General features: G+C 42.7%; 1 protein-coding gene and 1 long non-coding RNA gene across 3 annotated transcripts in view; one reads left to right on the top strand and one right to left on the bottom strand.

The window, feature by feature from the left end:
• The window catches only part of LOC106835701 (uncharacterized), a 24,922-nt gene extending 6,152 nt beyond the window's left edge, over positions 1-18,770 (bottom strand). The window contains exons 1-3 of one of the 2 annotated variants that reach the window (XR_006514872.2): positions 18,636-18,770; positions 11,785-11,917; positions 54-156 (exon numbers count right to left, since the gene is read on the bottom strand). This is a non-coding gene — a long non-coding RNA (uncharacterized lncRNA). Of the gene's footprint in view, positions 1-48; positions 157-11,784; positions 11,918-18,635 lie in introns of both variants that reach the window. The other variant, XR_011494937.1, reaches the window with a different exon arrangement.
• On the top strand, positions 18,749-27,595 carry TRIM45 (tripartite motif containing 45). The gene is made up of 6 exons (XM_014848266.3): positions 18,749-20,092; positions 21,735-22,468; positions 23,759-23,888; positions 24,515-24,629; positions 26,318-26,444; positions 27,320-27,595. The coding sequence occupies exons 1-6, from the start codon at positions 19,605-19,607 to the stop codon at positions 27,466-27,468; spliced, it is 1,743 nt and encodes a 580-aa protein (XP_014703752.1). The 5' UTR covers positions 18,749-19,604; the 3' UTR covers positions 27,469-27,595.

The raw sequence follows: 27,595 nt of genomic DNA, 5'->3' as shown, positions 1-27,595 counted from the left end.
TATAAGAATTATACATCTAAAGATTTGCTAAGTTAGAAAATAACTGACCTTACCTAATCTCGTGCATTTCACTTGAGGAATTTTCATTCTGGAGTACATCATTCATTAGAGAGTAGTTTCTGCTGGTAAAGGGTGAAGTTGCAGCCTGGGTTGTACCTACATAATTTTATATAAAAGGAAAGGTGCAGAATTGAGTAAGGGGCTGTAGATTTAAAATTGGTGGACCCTAGATATGAGGAAAATGCCTAAAATCTGAAAAACAAGAAAAGAGACTCTCTTACTTTCATAGCATATTCTGGCTTTTATTACCAGCATCCTTAATATTATAATATTAAGCACTATAATATTATAGCACATATAATATTATATGACAAGGGCAACAATAAAGACAATCCCAATAAAGGGAACATATGTAGGACTGTTAACCTAGACTTGAGCAGGGCTGGGTGGTCACAGAAGACTTCTGGGAGTTATTCAGGCAAAGGCTGTGTGTGAAGGAAGAAGGCCAGGCAGAGGGAACAATATATGCAAAAGGCCAAAGGTGAGAGAAAGTGTGTTACCAAGAAAAGGTGGTTCAATGTAGAATTGAGGAATAGGAGTAAACAGAGACAGGGTGTGGAGAAGGATGGCATTTTACTCCAATTTTTATTTTAAAATATTCATACCTACAAAACACTTGATAAAGTAAGGCAATGAATATCTATATACTCTTCAACTAGATAATACTGCACGTGGGTGGGAGGAGAGAATGAATGAATGAATGAATTTGGCAAAATGTTAACAATTGGTGGTAGAGATTTCTAACACTCTTCAGATGCTCTCTCTCCACTAACCTGTAAATGTAAACCTTTCTATATCTTTCCTCTATTATTTCCTCCTCTCCCTCCTTGGGAAACTTTGGAGATTAATTAGTCATAAGAACATTCTGGGGGAGAAGGGGCGGAGCAAAATGGCAGGGTGAGCTGACCCGGGATTCTCTCCCCTCCAAAATACAACAAAAAATTGGAAGAACTGAATTTCAGAGAATAAACATAATGCCAGCTCGTTAGAGACCTACAATACCAAGAAGGCGGAGATCATAAACCTAGCTTTACACCTTCGGAGGTGCTGGAACGGTAGGAGAGAACATCGCTCCCTCCCCCAGAGTCTGCAATTGCTGCGGTGCGGGTCGGGAAGGAGCGGGGGAGGGGCTGCGCGACCGGGGGATCATCCAGGACTCCTGCCGCTGATTCAGTGGAAATCCGCTGCCGGTGGGGGGGGGGGGGGGGGGCGGGGAAGCTTCCATCCGCAGGGACCCCATAAATCAAGGGCCTTGGGAGACCAGAGAACAGAACTGATCTGAACCCAGACTGGGGGGGGGGGGGGGGGGGAGGAACAGCCCCTCCCCCCCAGCAAAGCCAGTGGGCGCAGCCATCTTGCCCCAAGGCGGAGAACTCATAACACACTGCTCTCAACCCCCATCTAGTGGCGACAGGCTGTAACTGCAACCGAACTCTACCACCATGCGAAAAAACCCCTCCTCTACTGTCCAGCAATTTATAAAAGCCCCAGACCAGAAGGAAAACAATAAAAACATAGAATTAAGTCCTGAGGACTTGGAATTAGGTAAACTAAGTGATAATGAATTCAGAGCAGCTATAATCAAAAAACTCAATGAGGTAGAGAGAAAGATAGAGAAACAAGCTGAGTTCTGGAGTTACTTCACAAAAGAGTTTGAAATCATAAAGAAGAATCAAACAGAATTACTTGAGATGAAAAACACAATGGACCAGATAAAACAGAATACGGATTCCCTGAATGCCCGTGTAGATACCATAGAAGAGCAAATTAACATAATTGAAGATAGAGAGGCTGAATGGCTCCAGAAAGAGGAAGAAAGAGAACTAAGAATTTAAAAAAATGAGGAAAATCTCCAAGAGATAATGGATTCAATGAGGAGTAAGAACATAAGGATCATAGGAATTCCCAAGAATATGGAAAAGGAAAATGGAGCAGAAAGTGTACTTAACGAAATTATTGAAGAGAACTTCCCAAATCTAGGGATCGACGGAGAAATGTGTGTAGAGGAGGGTTTTAGATCTCCTAGATTTGTCAATGTAAAAAGAGCTACCCAAGGTACATAGTAGTAAAATTGGCAAAAAGGAAAGATAAGGAAAAAATACTCAGGGAAGTAAGAAAAAAAAAAGAGAATAACCTATAAAGGAACCCCTATCAGACTGTCAGCAGATTTCTCTACAGAAACCCTACAAGCTAGGAGAGAATGGAGTGAAATATTCAAAGCCTTAAAGGATAAAAATCTTCAGCCAAGAATACTCTATCCAGCAAGAATTTCCTTCAGATATGAGGGAGACATTAAATCTTTTCCAGACAAACAAAAGTTAAGGGAATTTGTAACCAAAAGCCCTCCATTACAAGAAATCCTCAAGAAGGCTCTCATACCTGAAAAAAGAAAAAAGGGAGAAAGGGGACACAATCCACAGACTAGGGAGACCGATGGATAGAACCAGAACAGGATAGCAAGTATTCAATTATAGCATTAGGGTAAACGTAAGGAAACTACCAAAACAAGGACGATCTTAGCACTCTAACTACAAATTCATTACACGAGTTGGAATAAGAAATGAAAATAATTATTTAGGAGGGGAAGAGCAAAGGGTCTAAATCAGTATTGGTCAAGTTTAAGAGACCACCAGAGAATAGACTATATTATACACGAGATTCTAAATACAAACTTCAAGGTAGACACTAAAATAAAGTACAGAACAGAGTCACAAATCATAAATAAGGAAAAATCTAAGAAACCCAACATAAGAAATTGCAGTATTAAATGGGTAGTTTAAAGCAAACAGGAAAAGAAACGCAGGAAAACAAGATAATGAGCGACAGATTAACAGCATTAAGTCCACATGCATCAGTAATCACTCTCAATGTAAATGGATTGAACTCTCCAATAAAAAGACACAGAGTGGCAAAATGGATTAAAGAACAACATCCAACAATTTGTTGCCTCCAGGAAACACACCTCCGCCCCAAGGACAAACACAGACTCAGGGTGAAGGGGTGGAGGACAATACTTCAAGCAAATAGCAAGGAAAAAAAGGCAGGTGTTGCAATTCTTATATCAGACCAAGTGGATTTCAAAATAAGACAGGTAAAGAGAGACACAGAGGGACAATATATAATGATCAAAGGGACACTTCATCAAGAAGAAATAACGCTTATAAATATCTATGCACCCAACACAGGAGCACCAAGATTCATAAAGCAACTATTAACAGACCTAAAGGAAGATGTTAAAAACAACATAATAATAGTAGGGGACCTCAACACCCCACTCACATCAATGGACAGATCATCCAGACAGAAAATCAACAAGGAAATAGGGGAGCTAAATGAAAAACTAAAACAATTGGACGTAATAGACATATATAGATCACTCCACCCTGAAAGAGCTGAATACACATTCTTCTCAAGTGCACATGGAACATTCTCAAGGATAGACCATATGTTGGGAAACAAGGCAAGCCTCTACAAATTTAAAAAAATTGAAATAATAACAAGCATCTTGTCCGATCATAGTGCTATAAGGCTAGAAATTAATTACAAGAAAAAAGCTGAGAAAGGCACAAAGATGTGGAGACTAAACAACACACTACTGAACAAGCAATGGATCATTGAAGAAATTAAAGAAGAAATAAAAAAATACCTGGAAACAAATGAAAATGATAGCATGCCCTACCAACTCATATGGGATACAGCAAAAGCTGTATTAAGAGGAAAATTCATCGCAATACAGGCACATCTTAACAAACAAGAAAAATCCCAAATAAGCAACCTTAAAGCACACCTAACTGAACTAGAGAAAAAAGAACAAATGAAGCCCAAAGTCAGCAGAAGGAGAGAAATAATAAAAATCAGAGCAGAAATAAATACTATTGAAACGAAAAAGGCAGTAGAAAGGATCAATGAGTCAAAGAGCTGGTTTTTTGAGAAGATAAATAAAATTGACAAACCACTAGCCAGACTTACAAAGAAAAAAAGGGAGAAAGCCCAAATAAACAAAATCAGAAATGAGCAAGGAGAAATAACAACAGACTCTGCAGAAATACAACAGATTATAAGAGAATACTACAAAAACTATATGCCAACAGAATGGATAACCTAGAGGAAATGGATAAATTCTTGGACTCCTACAATCTCCCAAAGCTCACTCAAGAAGAGGCAGACAATTTGAACAGACCAATCACAAGGAAAGAGATTGAAACAGCAATCAAAAACATCCCAAAGAATAAAACCCCAGGACCAGATGGCTTTCCTGGGGAATTCTACCAAACTTTCAGAGAGGATTTAATACCTATCCTTTTCAAGCTATTCCAAAAAATTAGGGAAGATGGAACACTTCCTAACACATTCTATGAGGCTAACATCACACTGATACCAAAACCTGACAAGGACACCACGAAAAAAGAGAACTACAGGCCAATATCACTGATGAACATAGATGCAAAAATTCTAAACAAAATTTTGGCAACCAGAATTCAGCAATTCATCAAAAGAATCATACATCATGATCAGGTGGGATTCATACCAGGGACACAGGGATGGTTCAACATCCGCAAATCAATCAACATGATACACCACATCAACAAACTGAGGAATAAAAACCACATGATCATCTCAATAGATGCAGAGAAGGCATTTGACAAGATCCAACAGCCATTTATGATAAAAACTCTGAACAAAATGGGCATAGAAGGAAACTACCTCAACATAATAAAGGCCATATATGACAAACCCATAGCCAACATCATACTCAATGGGCAAAAACTGAACCCCATCCCCCCGAAAACAGGAATGAGACAAGGATGCCCTCTATCACCACTCTTATTTAACATAGTACTGGAGGTCCTGGCCAGAGCAATCAGGCAAGAAAAAGGAATAAAAGGAATTCAAATAGGGAGGGAAGAAGTGAAACTCTCGCTGTTTGCAGATGACATGATCTTATATATAGAAAACCCCAAAGAATCCATTGGAAAACTGTTAGAAGTAATCAACAACTACAGGGTTGCAGGGTATAAAATCAATTTGCATAAATCAGTAGCATTTCTATACTCCAGTAATGAACCAACAGAAAAAGAACTCAAGAACACAATACCATTCACAATCGCAACAAAAAGAATAAAATACCTTGGGGTAAATTTAAGTAAGGAAGTGAAGGACCTATACAATGAAAATTACAAGGCCTTTCTGAGAGAATTGGATGACGACATAAGGAGATGGAAAGACATTCCATGTACATGGATTGGAAGAATAAACATAGTTAAAATGTCCGTTCTACCTAAAGCAATCTACAGATTCAACGCCATCCCAGTCAGAATCCCAATGACATTCTTTACAGAATTAGAACAAAGAATCCTAAAATTCATATGGGGCAACAAAAGACCCCGAATTTCTAAAGCAATCCTGAGAAAAAAGAACAAAACGGGAGGCATCACAATCCCTGACTTCAAAACATACTACAAAGCTACAGTAATCAAAACAGCATGGTACTGGTACAAAAACAGGTGCACAGATCAATGGAACAGAATTGAAAGCCCAGAAATAAAACCACACATCTATGGACAGCTTATCTTTGACAAAGGAGCTGAGGGCATACAATGGAGAAGAGAAAGTCTTTTCAACATATGGTGCTGGGAAAACTGGAAAGCCACATGTAAAAGTATGAAAATTGACCATTCTTTTTCACATTCACCAAAATAAACTCAAAATGGATTAAAGACCTAAAGGTGAGACTTGAAACCATAAGGCTTCTGGAAGAAAACGTAGGCAGTACACTCTTTGACATCAGTATTAAAAGGATCTTTTCGGACACCATGCCTTCTCAGAGAAGGGAAACAATAGAAAGAATAAACAAATGGGACTTCATCAGACTAAGGAGCTTCTTCAAGGCAAATGAAAACAGGATTAAAACAAAAAAAAACCCACTAACTGGGAAAAAATATTTGCAAGTCATATATCTGACAAAGGCTTAATATCCATAACATATAAAGAACTCTCGCAACTCAACCACAAAACATCAAACAACCCAATCAAAAAATGGGCTGGAGACATGAACAGACATTTCTCCAAAGAAGATATACTGATGGCCAAGAGGCACATGAAAAGATGCTCATCATCGCTGATCATCAGGGAAATGCAAATCAAAACTACACTAAGATATCACCTTACACCCGTTACAATGACAAAAATATCTAAAACTAATAGCAACAAATGTTGGAGAGGTTGTGGAGAAAAAGTATCCCTCATACACTGCTGGTGGGAATGCAAACTGGCGCAGCCACTATGGAAAACAGTATGGAGATTCCTCAAAAAACTAAAAGTAGAACTACCATACGATCCAGCCATCCCACTACTGGGTATTTATCCAGAGAGCTTGAAGTCAGCAATCCCAAAAGTCCTATGCACCCCAATGTTCATTGCAGCATTATTTACAATAGCCAAGACATGGAAGCAACCTAAGTGCCCAGCAACAGACGAATGGATAAAGAAGATGTGGTACATATATACAATGGAATACTACTCAGCTGTAAAACAGAACAAAATCATTCCATTTGCAATAACATGGATGGACCTTGAAGGAATTATGTTAAGTGAAATAAGCCAGCGAGAGAAGGATAATCTGTGCATGACTCCACTCATATGAGGAATTTAAAATTATGGACTAAGAACAGTTCAGTGGATACCAGGGGAAAGGTGGGGTGGGGGGTGGGCACAAAGGGTGAAGTGGTGCACCTACAACATGACTGACAAACATTAATGTACAACTGAAATTTCACAAGATTGTAACCTATCATTAACTCAATTAAAAAAAAAAAAAAAACATTCTGGGGGCTGGCCCGGTGGTGCAGCAGTTAAGTGCGCACATTCTGCTTTGGCGGCCCAGGGTTCACCAGTTCGATCCCAGGTGCGGACATGGCATCGCTTGGCACACCATGCTGTGGTAGGCATCCCACATATAAAGTAGAGGAAGATGGGCACAGATGTTAGCTCAGGGCCAGGATTCCTCAGAAAAAAGAGGAGGATTGGCAGCAGTTAGCTCAGGGCTAATCTTCCTCAAAAAAAAAAAAGAAAAAAAACCCATTCTGTTATATGCGCACTCTAGGAATATCTAGTCTAGAGAAACCAGTGTTTCGCAAACTGTTTTTGATGACCAATACCCTAGGAACGCTTTCAGACATTCTTTTCTAACTGCCTCCCTTAGGAAATTTCAACACAGAGATATACTGTATATCTATCTGGTTTTAAATACTGTTTTTTTGAAATATACATACATACACACACACACACACACGTATGATGATTCTAAATTTTTACCTCCAGCTTTCATGTATATATGTGTATATATATATATACATGTGTATATGTGTATGTGATTTATACATTACAAAGGTAAGATTTTTTTCATACCCCAAGAACTAATTTTTGCCCACTTAAGGCAATATCACTCCCACTGAGAATGCATGAGATAAACAGATCTAACAAAAAAGGAACAAATTAGATTATAATAGAATGAACTCTATTCCAATTAGTTTTTAGAAATTATATTAATATATTAATCACTTATTAACTATAAAGTAAGATAAATTCTAAGATTTCTAAAATTTTGGGGGCCAGCCTCGTGGCTGAGTAGGTAAGTTCGCTCCACTTCGGCAGCCCAGGGTTTCTCCAGGTTCGAATCCTGGGCGTGGACATGCCACCGCTCATCAAGCCATGCTGCGGCAGCATCCCACATGCCACAACTAGAAGGACCCACAACTAAAAGTACACAACTATGTACCGGGAGGCTTTGGGGAGAAAAATGAAAACTAAAATCTTTAGGGGAAAAAAAAAGTTTTTAACTCCTACTGCTTTATTTCAGCTCTTCTAAGAAAAACTTTTTTATTGTAACCCACTTGGCCACAGAGACCATATCTATATGCTCCAGAGAACCTAGCACAGTGGTAAAGGACCTAATTAGTCAATTGCCACCTGGTCCTGACAGAATGAATGAAATAACGTAAGTCTCTCTTGGGAGGGGTGGGGGAGAAGCGTGGCAATCCCATGTAGTTTGAGGGCAACCAAACCAAGGCAGGCAAGTCCTGAAGGAGAATGCTCTTTGCAGGAGGCAACAAAACTCAGGCAGGCATTGGAATGAGAAGGTTGTATGGAACATCATCATTTTACCAAGGTCTAGAATAATGCTGTCTAGTAGAAATTTAATGTGAGCAGTCTATATAACTTTATTTTAGAAGCTGTATTCAAAAAGTAAAAAGGAGCAAGCAAAAATAATTTTAATGATATATTTATTCAATACATTTTTATTAAAATATTACTACTTTTAGAAAAATAAATGTAGTACGTCCATATATTGGAACATTACTCAGTGCTAAAAAGAAATGAACTATCAAGCCATGAAAAGATTTGGAGGAGCCTTAAATGCATATTAGTAAGTACGTGAAAGAAGCCAATGTGAAAAGGCTACACACTGTATGATTCTAACTATATGACATCCTGGAAAAGGCAAGACTTTCAACAGTAAAAGGATGAAGGGTTTCCAGGGGTTTGAGGGGAGGAAGAGATGAGTAGGTGAAGCACAGTGGATTTTTAAGGCAATGAAACTATTCTGTACGATATTATAATGGTGGATACGTGTCACTATAAATTTGTCAAAACCTATAGAATGTACAATACCAAGAGTGAATCCTAATGTAAACTAGGAACTCTGGGTGATAATTATGTGTCAATGTTGGTTCCTCGATTGTAACAAACGTATCTCCCCAGCGCAGGATGTTGATGGTGGGGGAGGCTGTGCATGTCTGGGGAGAGGGGATATCTGAGAACTCTCTGCACTTTCTGCTGTTTTGCTGTGAATCTAAAACTACTCTAAAAAATAAAGTTTATATTTTAAAATATATACAATATATATTATTTCAACATGCAATCAATATAAAACATTATTTATGAGATATTTTACATTCTTTTTTTCATAACACATCTTTGAAAACCAGCATGTATTTTATACTTACACCATTTCTAATTTGGATTAGCCACATTTCAAGTACTCAAAAGCCACATATGACTAGTGGCTCCCATATTGGACAGTCTAAGTCTAGAGCAGTGGCAACACCAAGCCACATGAGGTATATAGAGGAGGAAAAAGGGGTTTGCTATGCCGATGCAGCTTACAAACAAATCTCGGAATCTTCCTTCCACCCAGAGAGCTGCCTCTCAGCTCCTCTCATACAGATATTCAAGAGCACCCTCCCTGTGCGCCCCCTCCCCAGTCCAGCCCTCCCGATAGTATCAATCCAAAGCTTTTCTTGATGGCACTCTGTCAAAAAGAGAGGCATGGAATGCCAAAGAACAGAGGGATTTATCACACCAGAGGTTCCTGAAAATACCATGTACTCCTCATTAATAATAGGAAAAAAGCTTTCAGGTCCTGCACACTGTGCAAAAAAATGAAGAATTTATTAAAATGGGGTACAGATTTAAATGCTACCTAGAAAATAGGTACTTAAGAAAAAAACGCTGTCAATATAAAAATAAATAACTAGGCTTTGCCTTAGTTGGTGGGGATTATTTATATTTCCTTGCAACGAGGAACATTATTTATTTATATTTCCTAGCAACATTCCTGGAACTAATATATAGGCTTCTCTATATGCCATGATATACGAGAATCTGCTCATGCTCTAAATGCTATTACCAAGATGTGGGTGCACTTTAGCTCAGAAAAGTTAGCTATCATTTGAATTAGAAAAGGCACTCCGTTAAATCACACTCAGCCCTTTTATAGTCATCATCTTCATGTTCTATCACTCAGAGAAGTGAGGGGAGAAAAGGCATTTATTTGCTTACCATTTTCAACAGCTCTTCCAGAAGAAGGGAAAGGAAAAAAAGAGAAAGTGGACTGACTATAACAAAAAAAAACATTCAGTCCCACAGAATCCCGCAACGAAAACAGCACAACATACAGCAGAATGCATACATACTAGCTTTATTTATAGTCACAAAAATCATTATTAAATGCCTAACTCCCATCTGAATCTTCTTCTAAATGAAGAAGGAAATGAAAAAATAAAATAAAATTGGCATTTAACTGTATATGGCATTTTTAAAAATTAAGAAGTCTACAGGAAAAGTCAAAATATTTCACATCTAAACATTTACAAATAAGTATCTTAATGTAATCTTAATATAATTTAATAAAATGATATATCTGGGATTTGATTTAAAATACTCTAACAAAGAAAAATGATAATAAAAGTAAAAGTTGGAGAAATGTACGAAGAAGAATGACAAGGTCAGCCTGGTGGTGCAGCGGTTTTAAGTTCACATGCTCCTTTTCGGTGGCCCGGGGTTCGCTGGTTTGGGTCCCAGGCACAGACCTATGCACCGCTTGTCAAGCCATGCTGTGGCAGGCATCCCACATATAAAGTAGAGGAAGATGGGCACAGATGTTAGCTCAGGGCCAATCTTCCTCAAAAAAAAAAATGACAGAATTCTGTTAACTGGTAAAGCTGAGTGATGGGTACTCGAGGGTTCATTATACTTTCCTCTCTACTTGTGTATAGCTTATATCTAAAGTTTCACAAATAAAAAAGTTCAAAAATTGTTGGTGGTAAGTTTTTAAATATACGGGTATTTTTAACAAAAAAAATTGTTAATTGGTTATCTCTAACTCGGGGCCTGCCACGGGAGATTTACTATTTACTTACACTCTTTTACATTGTTTGCATGTTTTTATCAAACATTATTTTCTCAGTGAAAAAATACCTGTATAAACACATGTATGTATGTACATGCACACACCCTTCACACACACACACACACACACGCACCCATATACATACATATATATCAGTGTTTTGGTAAGCATAGAGCACTTAACAATTCCTGAGGATACTGGTCATGCATTTAGCTCCACACCTTATTAGTTGTGGATCCTTAGCAAGTCACTTCTGAGTCTTCTCAAGTAAGGATAACCTTTAAATGAGAAATACATTTGTGGGGAAATACATGGGGAAAACCAGGTTTATTATGAAGGAAGGTCTGCACCTAACATTTGAGGGGCCATGACTAAGAGGAGAAAGAGAGGCATCCAGCCCGTGGTCTATTCTTCTCTTCCTACCCAACGAAGGGACCTCACACACATGTGTGGATACCCCAATAAACTTGATCAAGCTCCACCACCCCCAAGAGCTGCCCTTTGACCCCACCTGAGGTCTAGGTGTGCACACATTTATCCTGTCCACACCCGAAGAAGAGCCTGCACAGGTCCTAGAAGTGGGCTTCTGGCTATTTGTCAAGGAATTTCAGGATCTTCAGTAGCTAGACCCTAGTCTAGAATGTGTGGGGGGCGGAGGGAGATGTACTCTTAGAATTCCTTGGCCTCTGGAAAGGGATATGACTGGAGAAGGGCCAGGGTGGGCCCTTTCAAAGCAAAGAGCCCAGGGTAGGAGACCGAGGTGCCTGGATTTAAAAGCAGTACTGATTGGAGACAAGGTGTTATACTGAACCACTGGAGAGAGGGAGTCAGAAGACATGGATTCTTGCCCCAGTTCTGCCAGTAACTTCATGTGTGACCTTAGGCCAACGTCTTTACCTAACTGAGCCTCAATTTTCTCGTACATCTACTTAATAAATATTTATGGGACTCCAATTACGGGCCAGGCATGCATCTAGATACTGTGGATACACAGAGAATTCAATAGACAATAGTCCTTGCCCTCAAAGACTTACCATTCTGGTAGGGAGCAAGCCATGAAGATACCGGGGCAAGCGTATTCCAGACAAACAGCCTCTTCCAAACAAAAATTTTCATGACTAATCTTGCAAGTTGACATGTTCATTAAATATAAATAACAAAAGAATCCTAAGAGGAAAAAAACAACATATGTTAAATCATAATGAAATATTATAAAGAGTGCAAAACATGCCTTTTATGACCCATTCTCTAATCCAACAGTATGAGCACGCCGCTACTGCTATTCTAATTTTAATCATGAGAATTATCATCGTATGCAGCACAAAATCCAGTCTGCAAATGTGCCGTTTTCTTTATATTATTACCCACTTTAATAATGTATATTTTATATGGAAGATAAATTATATAAAGACAATGTAATCACAAAGCATTTATCCACATTAATTTTTAAAATAAATACATTAATAAAATGTATCAGGTGCACCTTAAAACATTTATTTCAAAAAAGATTAATAATGAGCTTTATTACTTGATAAACATAGAAAAAAGAATTCACAAAAGAGATGAAAAGAGTGTGCAATAAAGGATAAATAGCCTAAGGACAGCTTATCTTTATGCCAAACCAATTAAGATTGGATGCAGCTTCCTGACTACATCAACTACAGAATGTTTGGTGTCATCGCGGAGTATTTGGTCAGACAACTAGGAGTCAAGCGAGAAGAGCTAGAAGATCTTGGATAAGACAACGGAGAATTTTTTCTGAAAGGGTAAGTAGTTAAGTAAAAATGAAATTTATGTCTCGTGAAGTCCAGTCTGACCTAAAGGCAGTTACACAAGGAGAGCTCCAAAGCTCAGATCATTCCAGCCATTTCATCCTACACCTTCTCAAAGTCTGAAGAGTCGCCATTTATCACAAAATATCAGTTATAAGGGACTATTTATACTTGTTAGATCTCACCATTAGAATCATCTCAGGGCGCACTGAATTTCCAGGCAAAAATCAAAGCACCCACAATGAAATGCAATCAAATTCTCCCTTTTCTACCTGTCTCAGTTCAAAATAAAATAGAACAGAGTTTGCACTGCCCAACCTTTATTAGTAGTATAGCTTCTTATTGCAGCTACTTCCACTAGATGGCACTAAAGACTCTGTGTTTTAGGAATCAGGCTCCTAAAAAACTCAGAAGGCAAAAATGATCTATCTGAAATAAACAATAAATTTATCTAGTCATCAGTCCTGTCATATGATCAGTTTCTTGGAAACTAAACATGAATCTCAGCCATTTATTCACTCATCATTTATTAAACCATGCTATGTTTCAGACACTGTGCCCAATGTTAGGGATACAGAAATAAAACATGGCCCCTTGCCCGTAAGATTTCTTACTGTGGGAGGAAAGGGGCACAGTGAGGGCAGAAGACAAAATCAGATAAGCAAGTATAAAATTGAAATGCAGAATGTGAAAGACTTAATAGAGGTCATCACAGAGTACCATAGGTAGCACACAGAGGGACACCTAATAAAGACTTGGTCAGTCAAGGATTCTGAGGAAGTTGATGCCTGAAAACTGAACTTTGAAAAATGGGTAGGAATTAATTAGGTAAAGAAGAACTGGCAGAGTGTCCTACGCAGAGCAAGTAGCTTGTACAATCAAAAGAGGCTGAAGCTCAGGGCGCCTGCTGGGGTCAGGGTGAGGCAGTGCAAGAAACAAGGTTGGCTGGGCTGGCAAAGGTAGAGTGCAGGGAAGCCCCTACGAGATAATTTCCATGAGAGCAGAGATTTTTGCTTGTTCTACACAATCAAGTATCCCGGCACATAGCCAAAAGTCCCTGCCCTCATGGAACTTACTCTTCTAGTGGAGAGAAAGCCACGAAGACATTTGGGGAAAACATATTCCAGGTACTTAAAAGATATTTGACGACAAAATGAAGGTACAGAAGGTCATGATCAAATTGGAATTTCAGGGGCCGGCCCAGTGGCGCAGCGGTTGAGTTTGTACATTCGGCTTCTCGGCAGCCCGGGATTTGCTGGTTCAGATCCCTGGTGTGGACATGGCTCCACTTGGCAAAAGCCATGCTGTGGTAGGCGTCCCATGTATAAAGTAGAGGAAGATGGGCATGGATGTTAGCTCAGGGCCAGTCTTCCTCAGCAAAAAGGAGGATTGGCAGTAGTTAGCTCAGGCCTAATCTTCCTCACAAAAAAAAAACAATTGGAATTTCAGAAAGATCTCTAACACGATTATAGAGAATGGATTGGAAATAGGTACACTAATTAGTAACCCAAACAAAGTATGATAAGAACTTGAACTAAAGCAGGAATAGTGGGGCTGGAAGGGAGGGAGTAAATTCAGAGATATGATGTGGGTAACAACGATAACAGTAAAAAGAACGCCCATATAACATGTGAACTGGTGCTTTACATACATCACCTCCAAATCCCACATAAATCAAGGGAGGATGAAGAGGCTTAAAAAAAAAGAAAAGTGGGGGGCTGGCCCCTTGATGTAGTGGTCAAAGTTCGGCGTGCTCTGCTTCAGCAGCCCAGGTTCCTGGGTTCGGATCCCGGGCAAAGACCTACACCACTCATCAGCCATGCTGTGGTGGCACCCCACATACAAAATAGAGGCAGACTGGCACAGAAGTTAGCTAGGGAGAATCTTCCTCAACAACAACAAAGGGCTGAGGACCCAGGGAAATAGAAACACTTAAGAGCCAGGTGGAAGACATAGTGCACTGCAGGAAGAAAGAAAAGAAGTGGTTAGAGGGGCAGGAAATGGAAGAAAAATCAAGAATAGTGTTATGGCAACCAAGGGAGGAGAAATTTTCAAGGAGAAGAAAGTTGTTAATGTCAAAAGCCATAGCAAATTCACTTAGATAATAACTGAAAAGTATCTGCTGCATTTAGCAAGTAGAGAATTATTGTGGACTTTTGGCAAAAGCAATTCCAGAGGAATGGTGAGAGCAAAAGCCAGATTTATTGTGTTTAGGAGTAAAATGTGAGGAGAAGAATTAGAGAAGCAAGTGGAGACCATTCTTTTTAAGAAGCAGAGAGAAATCAGGAGCTAGAGAGGGGCATAGGGCAGAAGGAGAGACTTAAGCATGGGTATGAGCTGAAAGAAAGATCCGCCAGAAAGGAGAGGAGGAAGACAGACGAGAGGCAGGAAGCAGATGAAGCTGGGTTTCAGAGCACAAGTCTTAGGAGAAAGGATTCTCTTTCCTTTGAAATAAGGAAGGAGGAAGGATGCTGAGCGATGGAAACAGGTGTAATGGTGAAAGTCTGACATAGCTCTCTGGTTCACTTTCTATATATTCACTCAGTCTGGTGGTGCTGATCAAGCAAAATGTCCAATCCAGACCTGGCTGATTTTCCACTGGGCCATCCTCCCTTCCTGGCCTTCTTGCCATTGGCACTTTCTCTATCTGGGATGCAGGGTTGGGCTGAAACTCTTTAGACACCTCGATGGACCTGGTCACTTTCACCAGTCCTATTCCTCTGAACCTATGATTTTTGGACTTCCCTGTAAGTATTTGCTCCCTAGGTCTCCAGAAAGATGAAGCAGTATATGAGCATGGAACAAAGCACCGAATTAATTCTGGGAAAAGAGAATCCTTAACTGATCCTCTCTCGTGATCTCACCCCCATCACCATGGTCTGCATGATCCACAAAACTCTTGGTTACATGTGGTCCTATTTGTTCTCCTTATTTGAGTTCATCATTCCCTGTCTCATCAGTAACAAGTCTTTATTAGAAGTCTACCACGTAGGCATTAGGTTGGTTGCCAAGGGTTTTTCATCTTAACAGAGAGACAAAGAATATATATATATATATATCTCCTATATACATTCTATATATATATACACACACACGTATTTTATGTTATATAGGAATACATATACACATGCACACATATATACGTATACATACACAACAAATAAAAACACAATACTACAATGTAACACACACTGCAAAGTGCAAAGTATAGGCAAAAGAGGTACTGGAGCTCAAACCTGGAGCCTTGAAACAACAGGGAAAGTTGTAAGGAAGTCGTATCAAGCAGCCTGACATAGAAGGAAGGGTAGGTGTAAATAAAGGTGGAAGAACTTTGCAAACAAAATTGACAAAGACCAAGAAGTGTGCTTGGCCATGTTTAGGGAATAACTAAAAGGCTAGTTTTATGAATCTATTAAGGAATCAGGTTTTATTCTATGGAGATAGGGAGCTACTGAATCTTTCAGAATGAAGACTGATTTATACCATGTTTTTATATGTTTTTACAACTAATTTGGAAAAAATGTATAGGATGGATTGAAAAAAAAATGGAGGGGAGGGATAATTCAGAGACTATCGTAATACTTGACGTGAGGGTGATAGGGTCCTGTATCATCCTAAAATTCAATGCAGTAAGGTGTTGGCAGTGGGGATGGAAAGAAATTGATACCTGCCTGGATATGGAAAAAGAGAAAGGAGGCCAGGAGCACTATAAGGTTTCAAGCCGGAGGGAAAGGAGAATGATTACATCATTGAGACAACAAAATAGGAAAATTCAGAGAGCACAGTTCAGTGAGCAAAGAAGTTCAATGAAGTTTAAGATATGTGGGGCTTAAGGTGATGGGGACACATTTGAGTGCAGATTTATAATAGATGGTTGTGACCAAAGCTCAGAGGAGAGGTCAGTACCAAAAGCGTGGATCCAGGAATTAACTGCATCAGAGGAAATGCAGAGAGAAACGGTAGGGGATAAAGTGGAGGAAGGAGAGTGTGAGAAGCAGCTCAAGAGATTAGAAGGCCAGGAGAGTAGAGTATTTCAGAAGTCAAGGAGGAAGCAAGTTTTAAGGCTGAGGAAATACATAACAATGGTGAATACTAAAGAGACTGCGTGTTGAGAAAAGGTCAGTGTCAAGGTCACTTGTGATCTACAGGAGAAAAATTTCACCAGGAAAGAGGACTGGAAAGTTAGTTTACTTGGAGGAGGAAAAAAATGAGTGGCGATGGTGATAAAGAGAAAATGGTGATGAAAGCAGAAAGTAGGACTACTCTTTTGAGAAACGTGGTGAGAGTCACAAAGGTCAGCAAGTTGAAAGGCAGCCCAGTCAAGGGAGCATCTGTTCCCCCCTTTAGGACTTGGTCCCAATTCTTGGCAGAAGAATATGGTAGTAAAGGACTGACTGAAAACACAGGAGCAGCAAGGTTTTGAGGAGGTGGGAGAGGTTGGGATAAAGAGCAAAAGTCTTGTGGGGTTAACCTTAGAATAAAAGAAAGGCAGTAAGGAGAGGTACGAGAGGAGGTGTGCTGAATCAGATTTTTAAATATAAAGGGAGGGAATTGCTTTTCTCACTCAATGAAAGGCAGTTACCTGCTGAGTATATAAGGGATTAGATGCATAAGAAGCTGGAAAAGGAAAGGGTAGAGGTGGTTGGGGGTAGAATCTTAAAACGTGGCATCATAAGACAGAATTCACATCTGAGATGTGTTACCTTGGGCGGGCCACCAGACTTCTTAGAGTTGTTGAAAAATTAAATGAGAGAAAGCCCATGTAAATTGTAAAGCACTTCTTAAACAAGGGAGGTTTGGAACACCTACCATGGGAAATATGATACAGCATGAAAATGACATGAAGCAAAGCATCACCAGGCATCAGGGAGGGTTGAGACCGAGTTCAGAGAAAGACATAGCAAACTCAAGTCTGCGTGGTTTCCGTAACTTACTGCAGCACACTGGAGGGGAGAAAGCAGATTCTGAGTCAGGGCAGGTGCAGAGAAGGACAAGAAGCTGAAGAAATACAGGTAAGGACTATTCTAAGACCTGCTTTCTTTTGGAAATTATATGTAATTTTTATATAAAAGTGGCATTTGACTCACTGACGTTTTATTTTGGAAATGGCCAAACATTTCAATTTTTTTATTTTACAGTTTTCTTTTCACATTTTGGAGTCAACAAGTTGCTGGGTTGTTTTGGTTTTTTTTCCAGATTCCGTATTTTTGAAAGTTTAGGCTCCAGGCACTGTGCCTATAGCATAAAATGGATAACAAGACACCAAGGAAACGGTTGCCCATTGGGTCCAAATCCAGCAGGGAAGGGCATGATCAAAGCAAGCAGTGAGATAATCGGGCACATCAGACAGGCTTAGGCGACTGGAGATGATGGGAACAATTGGAGGGTAAGGAGCTAGAGTGTTACCATTTCTGGAATTCTCAAGAACTAGGTCCTAGATCGCAGGTGCAGCAAAGGCCCCATAGGGCCGAATCAGGAGACCCCCTCGTAAGGACTCGTAACGGAGACAAAAAACTTGTAAAGGGCGCCTGGTGTGTTCATCTTCTCAACGAGTCTGTGAGCCCACAAAGCGCTATCCCACTTTGACATCCTCCACGATCCCATTGTGACCAGTCACCGGCCCTCCTTGATTGACCGATAAAAACGGCGGGTCAAACTCGCTCCCTTTCCGTTATACACGACTGTGGAATTCTGTGACAACACTTAACCCGTTCGGCCATCCGCACTCCCGGCCCCGATGGGTCAAACGGCTTCTCCAGCCCCGAGAATGGGGAGTCGAGCTCCAGGCGGGGGCCGAACGAAGGCCTCACTGCTGGACCTCGGTCCAACGGTCTCCCTGACGGGTCCCCAGAACCAGACCCTGAGGGGCCTTACCCCAGAAAAAGCCAGGAGCTAGCGAGCCGCAGGAGCTCCCGGAAGCGGCGTGTTAGGCCTGAGGGACTCCCGATCTAAAACGAGCTGGGGAGACCCAGGGGGAACTCGCAGGCTCACACCCGCGCGGAAGACAAACGACCGCCGCCCCACCAGGACCCTCGGGAACCAGGAAAACGGTCGTCCTACAACTCCCAGCAGGCCCTGGGCTGAGGTCGGAGCCAACTGACAGCGCCACTCACCAATGGGAGGGCCCAGTCTGGGTTCGTGGGACCAATCCGAGGGCCCGAAGGAGATCGTCCCCGGGGCATATCAGCGCGGCTTTTTAAGTGATCCTCTGGCCTGTCTGGTCGCCACAGCGATAGAGAAAGGGACAGTGACGCTGGCTATACTATGCCGCTCACTCACTCCCTGCCTCGCTCTTTTCCTCCCCGCAAGACGCAGCCCTCCACACGCCCCGCCTCCGGCCGCTACTTTGGCCCCTCCCCTCTCCTGCTGAGTGGACGGGGGAAGATGTGGAACTTCCAAAGCTTATTGGATGCTTCTGGGGTCACTCTGGAGGGCGGCGGGGCTCGCCGCGGCGAGGGCCGCCCCTCTCGGACGGTGATTGGATTCGCCTGAATAGACCGGGCTGGGATTGGTGCAAGGGCCCGCAGTCTTCGGGCATCTTGGGCCGAGGCGTGGGAGGCAGTGGCAACCCAGCAGCCGTCGCGGCTCGAGGCTTTTCTCTCTCCGCGTGCCCTCTGCGGAGTATCGGGTCAAGGGAAAGAGCGAGAGGCCCCGCTACCTCATCCCGCGGGGGCGGGGGTGGCTCTTGTCGCGTGTTGGGCGCGGGACCAGTGGGGCGGGCGGCGGGAGGGGGGTGGTAGTGGAGGGCGTGCGAAGCGCAGGGGCCCAGGGGTTGGCAGCAGGACTAGCTCGCGACCTAGACCCGGAAGCGCTTGCAGGGAGAAGGACTTGGGGTGCAGAGGAGGGTGTGGGCGTGTCTGGTATGGGATGCAGTGGAAAGGAGGGGGCCCTCCTGAGTAGATTTGCGTATGGTTACTTTGAGGAATCCTCTTCCCTTTTGCCCTTTGATTTGCCGACGAGAGAGTCCCCATGGTCTCTACTCAAGTTCTGGAAACTTTCTCTTTGGGTGGCCTTAATCACCTACTGCTTCCTTATAGAACTGCCCAGAGCGTTTTCTGATACTGGGCACAAACGTGGGGAATATGTCAGAAAACAGGAAGCCGCTGATGGGCTTCATGGGCAAACTCCCCAGTGGGACTGCTCTTGGGAACTCAGGCAAGACTCACTGCCCTCTGTGCATGGGGCTTTTCAAAGTCCCCAGGCTCTTGCCTTGTTTGCACACAGTTTGCACCACATGTCTGGAGCAGCTGGAACCCTTCTCAGTAGTGGACATCCGAGGGGGAGACTCTGACACAAGCTCTGAGGGGTCAATATTCCAGGAACTCAAGCCACGCAGTCTGCAGCCGCAGATCGGCATCCTCTGTCCGGTATGTGATGCTCAGGTGGACCTGCCCATGGGTGGAGTGAAGGCTTTAACCATAGACCACCTGGCCGTGAATGATGTGATGCTGGAGAGTCTGCGTGGGGAAGGCCAGGGCCTGGTGTGTGACCTGTGCAACGACAGGGAAGTGGAGAAGAGGTGTCAGACCTGCAAAGCCAATCTCTGCCACTTCTGCTGCCAGGCTCATAGGTAAAGATGGGATACTCCACCTGGTGTGGCTTAAGAGCAGAGTACAAAGAGGTGTCAAGACAGAGAAATCCCTTGGTGAGCAGATGAAAGGAAAATTTTCTGAAATGGCGTAGAAGGTCAAGGAGCAATATACAATGTGATAGCAAATACTCTCGAACAGTTCACCCCTGCAGCCTCATGTAATACCCATAGTAATAATAGCATCAAAGGTTTGCATAGTCCTTTTCAGTTAACAAAGCACCTTCACAGTTTCCTTGGTTCATCCATCACTTGTGTAGTGAATAATTGGACTGGGTGCTGGAGAAACAGAATGAATATAACAGCATAGCCCCTGCCCTCGATCTTATTGGATCCTTGCCACTCTTAGAGAAAAGCAGGCACTGTTTTCACCCCTATTTATTGTTTGAGGAAACTGAAGTTCAGCAATATTTTGTGATTTGCCAAGGTCCCACAGCTGGTAAGTAGTGTATAACAGAACTGAATTTTAAATCCAGATTTTCTGACTGCATTCTGTGCTCTTTCTGCTAATCCATGCTGCCTTCCCAGTATAGGGTGCTGGTTGGGGGGCCCACCTCAGCCTTTGCCTTGTACCCTACAGTTACTCTGGAGCTTGGTGAGATGGGCTGGTGGGTGCTACTTGGGGTGCAGACTATACCTGTATGGCATTTGGTGAACAGTTTGTCACATAAATCACTCTTGTCCCTTTTTAACCCCCTCCCCCATTCAAGGACATCAGAATATAACATGGCCAAGGTTTTAGGATTAGCCTAAAATAGTTAAGTTCTGCCTTCCATTTGTTTTCTGGCCTCACCAACAGAACAAGTTAGTACTCTTCAGTCTTTCTATTTTTAACTTGTAATTATGACTACCTTGCTGCCAGCTAATCAGCTGACCCTGTTTTCTCTCCACTCTTCTGGTGCCAGAATAGGCATGTTAGCTTCAAGTTGCTCTCATGCTAACAGGGGAACTCTGACCACTCACTGTGATATCCTAGGGACTTCCCTGAATCTCCAGAGGGCAACAAAAAAAAGGGGAATTAAAAGAGAGCTTTGATTTTACTGAACATTAATTTCACTCTTTCTAATAATGATGATGACTCTTGTTGAGGAAAATTCCAGCTTGTTGCTTTGGGTGATGTAGGCACTGATCAAAGGAAATACTTTATCAGAATCTTAGATGAAAGCTGAGTGAGACACCATCAGGGCCAGTTAGCTCTTTTCATTGCTTGGGGTTTATGGCTGTGTCATCTGGCACAGTTTCTGTCTCTTAGTGCTGGATTCCCCCCACACTCTCACCTCTAGCTTGCTGGAGTAGGCTGTGCCTCTTGTCTAAACTTGTCAAATTAACCCTTTGGGGAGAGATCCAGGATGGAGTCTTAGCATTGCAACCTTTTGCAAAGTCATGTGCCAAGCCAGAAAGCCCTAGTCTGCTATTGTATGCAACAGCCTTTAAGGTAGGTATTATCCCCATTGTGCAGATGAGGAACTGGAATCAGAGAGGATCATGTGGTTAGTAAGAGGTTAGAGCAAGGAACTGAACTCAGATTTGTTTGACTTTAGAGCCCATGCTCTTAAAACTGCGCAACTGTTTCCCAAGTAGATTGGTTCCCTAATTTCCTATTCCTGACTCTGTTTGCCACTAGGCGGCAGAAGAAAACGACTTACCATACCATGGTGGACCTAAAAGACTTGAAAGCCTACAGCCGGATTGGAAAACCCATTCTGTGTCCTGCTCACCCTGCAGAGGAGCTGAGGCTGTTCTGTGAGCTCTGCGACCAACCTGTGTGCCGGGATTGCGTGGTGGGAGAGCACCGGGAGCACCCCTACGATTTCACCAGCAATGTCATCCACAAGCATGGGGACTCTGTACGGGAGCTCCTCAAAGACACCCAGCCCCATGTAGAGGCCCTGGAGGAAGCCCTGGCACAGATCAAAGGGACAAACAGTGCCCTCCAGGAGCGAGTGGAGGCCGTGGCAGCCGATGTCCGAACATTCTCCGAGGGCTACATCAAGGCCATTGAGGAGCATCGGGACAAGCTGCTGAAGCAGCTGGAAGACATACGGGTGCAGAAGGAGAACTCGCTGCAGCTGCAGAAGGCACAGCTGGAGCAGCTGCTGGCAGACATGCGGACTGGAGTGGAGTTCACCCAGCACTTGCTGACCAGTGGCTCAGACTTGGAGATCCTCATCACCAAGGGGGTGGTGGTGGAGCGGCTCACGAAGCTGAACCAAGTTGAATATAGTGTCCATCCCGGAGTAAACAATAAGATATGCTTCTTTCCTCAGGGGAAAGCAGGCCTGTGCCGGGGCTATGAAGTTTATGGGACCATCAATACCAAAGAGGTCGATCCAACCAAATGTGTCCTTCAAGGAGAAGGTAGGAAAGCATTTCCCATTGACAGTGAGAGGGCAGTGGACAGGGACGTGGTGTTTAAAGATTTGTAGCTTTTTCAGCTAGGGCCTTCATTCAGCTAGAAAGAGCTCCCTGCTGACCAGTTTACCAAGGGAGAGAGAGACATACTGATCCAGAGGACAGTGACCCCTCCCTTGCCCTTTCCTTTCTGATTTGTTCTGGTCAGGGTATAGTTACTATCCCATACAGGGGTGAGGCTTGACCCTTTTCCAGTTGAGAAAAGTAGTAACTACTATGGAACTCAAGGATCATACTGTTTCTACCAGATGCAGAACAGAGACAGTACCCATAGGAGATAACAGCATTGACTTTAGGGCGGGGCGAAATGCTGCCTGCTCAGAGAAGACCATGGCGGGCCCCGGACTGCTTGGATCAAGTTCTGAAGAGAATTTCAGAGAAGTGAGGAAGACAAGATTAGTTTATTTTTGTCTATGCCCTATTGGTTCATATAAGCCACATATCATTGGCATTTAAAATACGGTAGGCATTTCATTCAGTAGGGGGAAAAACAGTTTCTTTTGACCCCAGTGTTCTATTCCTAAAAGAAGCATGTTATTCAAACTTATATTTCATAGATCAGTCCTGACAGGAAGATTGTATCCTAGAGTCATCCTGACTCTGGCACAGGAATTCTTAACTATGTGGAGGTCATATCTCTGAGAATGATCTCTCCCTAAGAAACACCATCCTGGGCATACAATTTCAGGAGATTCTTAGACCCTTCTTAAGCCTCTCTGTAGACCTCACAGTAGTTCATAAAGCCCTGAACAGGTTAAGAAGCCCTGTTTCATCTGACTGCTGGACTAGGAGATGTAGCTATTGAATATTCCCCCAACTCCTTGGCACGAGCTACCGTGTTATGGAGGATCTCACAACCTGAAGAGTCTGAGCGGGTCAGCTGTACCCACTGCCTTTTCCAGCAGGATCTGCAGCTCAGAGAGGGTAGTTTTGGGGATATCGACCTCCCTCTTCTCTGAATGCTTGGGTCAATCCTGAGTATTCTTAAAGCTTCCTTAGCGCTGAAGTTAGCCGGAAGTTATCCTGGATATGTGATCCAAGACCAGGCTTACCAGGAGGGACTCTCAAGTGGTATGCTTTGGGAGACAGAAAAGGAAAAGAGAGAGCAGGGTGATTACAGTCAACAGGAAGCACACCCTTTTGTTCTAAAGAGAAAAAGCAAGATGGTGCCTGGTTTGAGGATGCAGTCACTGCAGTTGGCCTTTGAGGTGAGGACTAAGGGCTTATCTTTTGCAGACCTCCACAGAGCCCGAGAGAAACAGCCAGCCACTTTCACCCTGCTTTGTAAGGATGCAGCAGGAGACAGCATGGGCAGGGGAGGAGACAACATTCAAGTCGCAGTTGTCCCTAAAGATAAGAAAGACAGGTTTGTATTACACAGATGTCATGGCTAGTAAGTGGTGATGAAACTGGAAACTGGAGGTCCTTTTCAAGAATGAAGACGTAGCTGCGGTGGTTATATCCTGCCTCCCCGTGATGCTATTAAGAAATGTGACATGACCAAGTGGACCAGATGTGTTTTCTTGTGTGGGTTTTTTGCCTGTATTCAATTCTCTCCCAAACGTCTAATCTGCCCCTCAGATTGTCTTCATCTCAAGCTTTGAATAGACTGAAAATTATTCTATGTTAGACTGAATTGTGCCCTTCCCAAAATTCAACCCCACTCTGCTGTTAAGTCGTGCTGGAAGCATAGCTATGAGTCTCTGGAATTAGAGGAAGGAAGTGGGAGGACAAAGAGCAAGAGGATACAACAGAAGCCCTTCGAAGAGAACACACAGTTTTTAAGGAATTCATTGAATGTCAGATTAAATTAGCTCTTATGTTGCTTACCTTCTGTTGTAAAATTAATTTCCAAGACAATTAGAAGCAGCATCCTGCTTTGGGGGATGTTTAATATTGAATTTATGGTATGGGGTTTACATCCTAAAATCATAGGCAACTGAAGCAGACTTGTGAGAGTGAGTGGTTTTTTGAACTCTTATCTTCATTCAGCCCAGTCAGAACGATGGTCCACGATAACAAGGATGGGACATACTATATTTCCTATACCCCTAAGGAAGCTGGCGTCTATACTGTGTGGGTCTGCATCAAAGAGCAGCACGTGCAGGTGAGTAAGACCGTGCATCTGCTTCCCTGAACTCCTTTCACCCTGGCCCCTCTGGGTTCTGTCATCTTAGGATGTGGAGACGTTTCTCATAGGATCAGTTGTATCGAGGGATGGACTGAATAGGATTCTCTTCATTCTCTTCCCTTTTGAAATGGCCCAGCTTTTGTAATTCTCATTCTAGAGGATGCTGGTGACCATAAGAATTCTCTAGTCCTATGTCACCTCCTGGCAGTTGTGCTTGGATGTTATCATTCTCCCAGTTGCTTTGTTGGAATTCTTAACTTGGGAACGATGCTTGATCACAGGAGGCAATCTACCAGCAGACAAGCATGTACATTCCAGAAATATAACCTAGCTCAGGATTTTCCAGCTTTGTTCAGACTACAATTGGACATGGACTTACTGGAACACAAGTGGGAGGGTTATGCCTTCTCCTCTCAACTGACCAGTCATCTGTCTGTGTAACCATCTGCCCACGTAATTCTCTACTCTGTTTAGATATATGCTCATCTGTTACCATGGTTACTACACCACCTCCACAGACAAGTGTAACACTTTCTGGTTTAGAGCTTATGAATCTTTAAAAATTGGCCATGTAATACTCAATATGTCCAAAAGAATCTCTCTGCTGACATTCGAGTAGTCAGAGGTTTCCTCCAACCAGAAATCAACACTGACAGGGACAATAAAATTCCATACAGTGTCATGATGTTAGGCTCCTGGTCTGTGCACTGGGAAGACTCATGTTCAGTAGCCGCTTATTGCTCGCCTAGTTACAGTATGCAGGAACGGGCTAGGTGTTTCTGCATACATTATTTCAGTTTTCTTCCAAACCACTCAGGTATGGGGATCACCATCTGATTAAACTGAGAAACGGAACTTGCTACAATACTCACTACCTGTGTAGCAAAATCAGAATTTGAACTCATGTCTTTGAACTCCAAGTCGTCTTTAAAATAGATTGTAAACTCTTTAAAGGAAGAGAGATTTAATGTTTGAAAGGCTTCTAAGGTGCCAGTCTCCACTTTGTGCTTTCACAGACTGCGTGGTCCTCATGTAGAGATAGGAATATAGCAACACTTATTAAATATTTATTGTTTAACATAGGATAGAAATTGGAGAATGGAAGTTATCCTTGAAGGAAAGGGGGCAGGTAGGAAAGTTTCTAATTTGAGAATTATTAACCATACACTCTTAACCTCCTTTCCATATTTCTTCACCGTCCCAGAGTAAGTGGATGGGTAAACAGTCTAGGATGGGAGGGGTGGAGAGAGAGGAACTAGGTCAGTGTGTGGGGGAGGAGGTGTGTGGCTGAGAACTTGCAGAAAGGACCACAGGATGGCCTAGCCTGTGGTTACAGTGCTCTACTAATTACCCGAAATTCCTCAAGAATGGAGAAGATAGAGAGGGAAGTCAGTGATGCTAAGGCACAAATTGGCTTACTAGTGTATCAAGAGGTCTCCATTTAGAAGGGTGGCACAGATTCTTTGACTCTTTCACTGCATTTGTATCTGGCCTCAGTCAGCTGAGCTGGATTGTCCCCTAGTCTCTGTTTCCCTCCTGTTGTCCTTGTGCCTCCAAGGGCAGGCTCTGTGACTTACAAGCCTTTTAGTTCATGTGATGCTCAGCACATCCCTGTTGACTCATAAGGTGCTGTTTGTTCTTTGCTCTTGGTCTGAACACTGAAGGGCTCGCCATTCACTGTGACTGTGAGGAAAAGGCACCGCCCACACCCAGGTGTGTTTCACTGCTGCACATTATGCTCCAGTGGAGGCCAGAAAACTGCTCACTGTGCCTGTGGAGGCACCATGCCAGGTGAGGAGAACCAGTCGTCTTGAAAGTCCTCACCCTCTGGACCTGTCTCCCAGCCGTGGGAACCAACTACCACACAGCCACTAGGTTTAGGATATTCAGACTTAGGCTTTGTTTCTAGGAATATAGTCTGTGCATATAAATATACCACAGTTCTAGAAGTTTTGTTTAAAGCTTTTTTGTTCTGAAAATTGAAAGAGCAAGCTTAGAGGTCCTGAGTTCTTTTAGTTTTGATACAGTTCACCAGTCCTGTGAGCCCTGTGCTTCTCCCTTGGATACTCTATTTCAGTCTACACCCTTTCCAGCAGCCTGAGCAGTGAAAAAATGTATCCTCTTCCTTTTAAAACCTTCAAGAAATTCCAAACAAGGCACAGATGGGGGAGTGAATGATTAAACCAATTGAACTAGGTCTGGCTCTTTTCTTGGGGGTAGGGGGGCCAGGGGGAGGGTCAGCTCAGGCAAGAGATCTAAGTATTTTTTTAAAGTATTCTGTCTTGTCCTTGCTGTAATGGTGGCCCTTAAGATAGGATTTTGCACCCTTTCATATCAAGACTTCAGGATCTACCTTCTTTTTTGTTTCTACCACTCTACCCTTCTATTTCAATTGTTTTTCAGTTAAAATCCAAACAAGTTCATCTCCTTGAGTTAGCAGTTAAAATAACTCTTAGAACTTCAGCTAACCATCACTAATTTGCTGTCATCAGTCTTGAGGGTCCTCCCAGCCATAGAGGGGTCAGATAGCTTTTTCCTCTCACCGAGTTTTTATTAGATATTTTCACATCCCCGAGTCTGAATGCTGCCAGGAGCTTTAATTTCCATGGTAACTGCTGGACTTCCCTCTAATGGTTGTTTTTCCGTCTCCTCTTTGGACCATGCAGGTGGGTACCTAGGCTGTGGCCATGGACACAAAGGCCACCCGGGTCGTCCCCACTGGTCATGCTGTGGGAAGTTTACCGAGAAGTCGGAATGCATGTGGACAGGTGGGCAGGGCGCACCGAGGAGTCTACTCAGGACCGTGGCACTCTGACGGTTTCCTGGGGACGTGGTTGGCCTGTTAAAGCTGCAGCAAGCTCAACTTCAGATTACCAGAGAACCCAGACCTTGATTAATTCTGAGAAACTGATAGAATTAAAAACAAAGTGCCTTATCTTATA

Source organism: Equus asinus, chromosome 16, assembly GCF_041296235.1.
Source record: "Equus asinus isolate D_3611 breed Donkey chromosome 16, EquAss-T2T_v2, whole genome shotgun sequence".
Classification (NCBI taxonomy): domain Eukaryota; kingdom Metazoa; phylum Chordata; class Mammalia; order Perissodactyla; family Equidae; genus Equus; species Equus asinus.
The sequence above is the reverse complement of the archived record's forward strand: the minus strand, read 5'-3'. Positions and strand labels throughout refer to the sequence as shown.

Coding starts and splice junctions, on each gene's coding strand:
- TRIM45 (XM_014848266.3), top strand. CDS start 19,605: ATGTCAGAAAACAGGAAGCCGCTGATGGGCTTCATGGGCAAACTCCCC. Junction 22,469..23,758: donor ATGTGTCCTTCAAGGAGAAG/GTAGGAAAGCAT, acceptor TATCTTTTGCAG/ACCTCCACAGAGCCCGAGAG. Junction 24,630..26,317: donor TCAAAGAGCAGCACGTGCAG/GTGAGTAAGACC, acceptor TGAACACTGAAG/GGCTCGCCATTCACTGTGAC.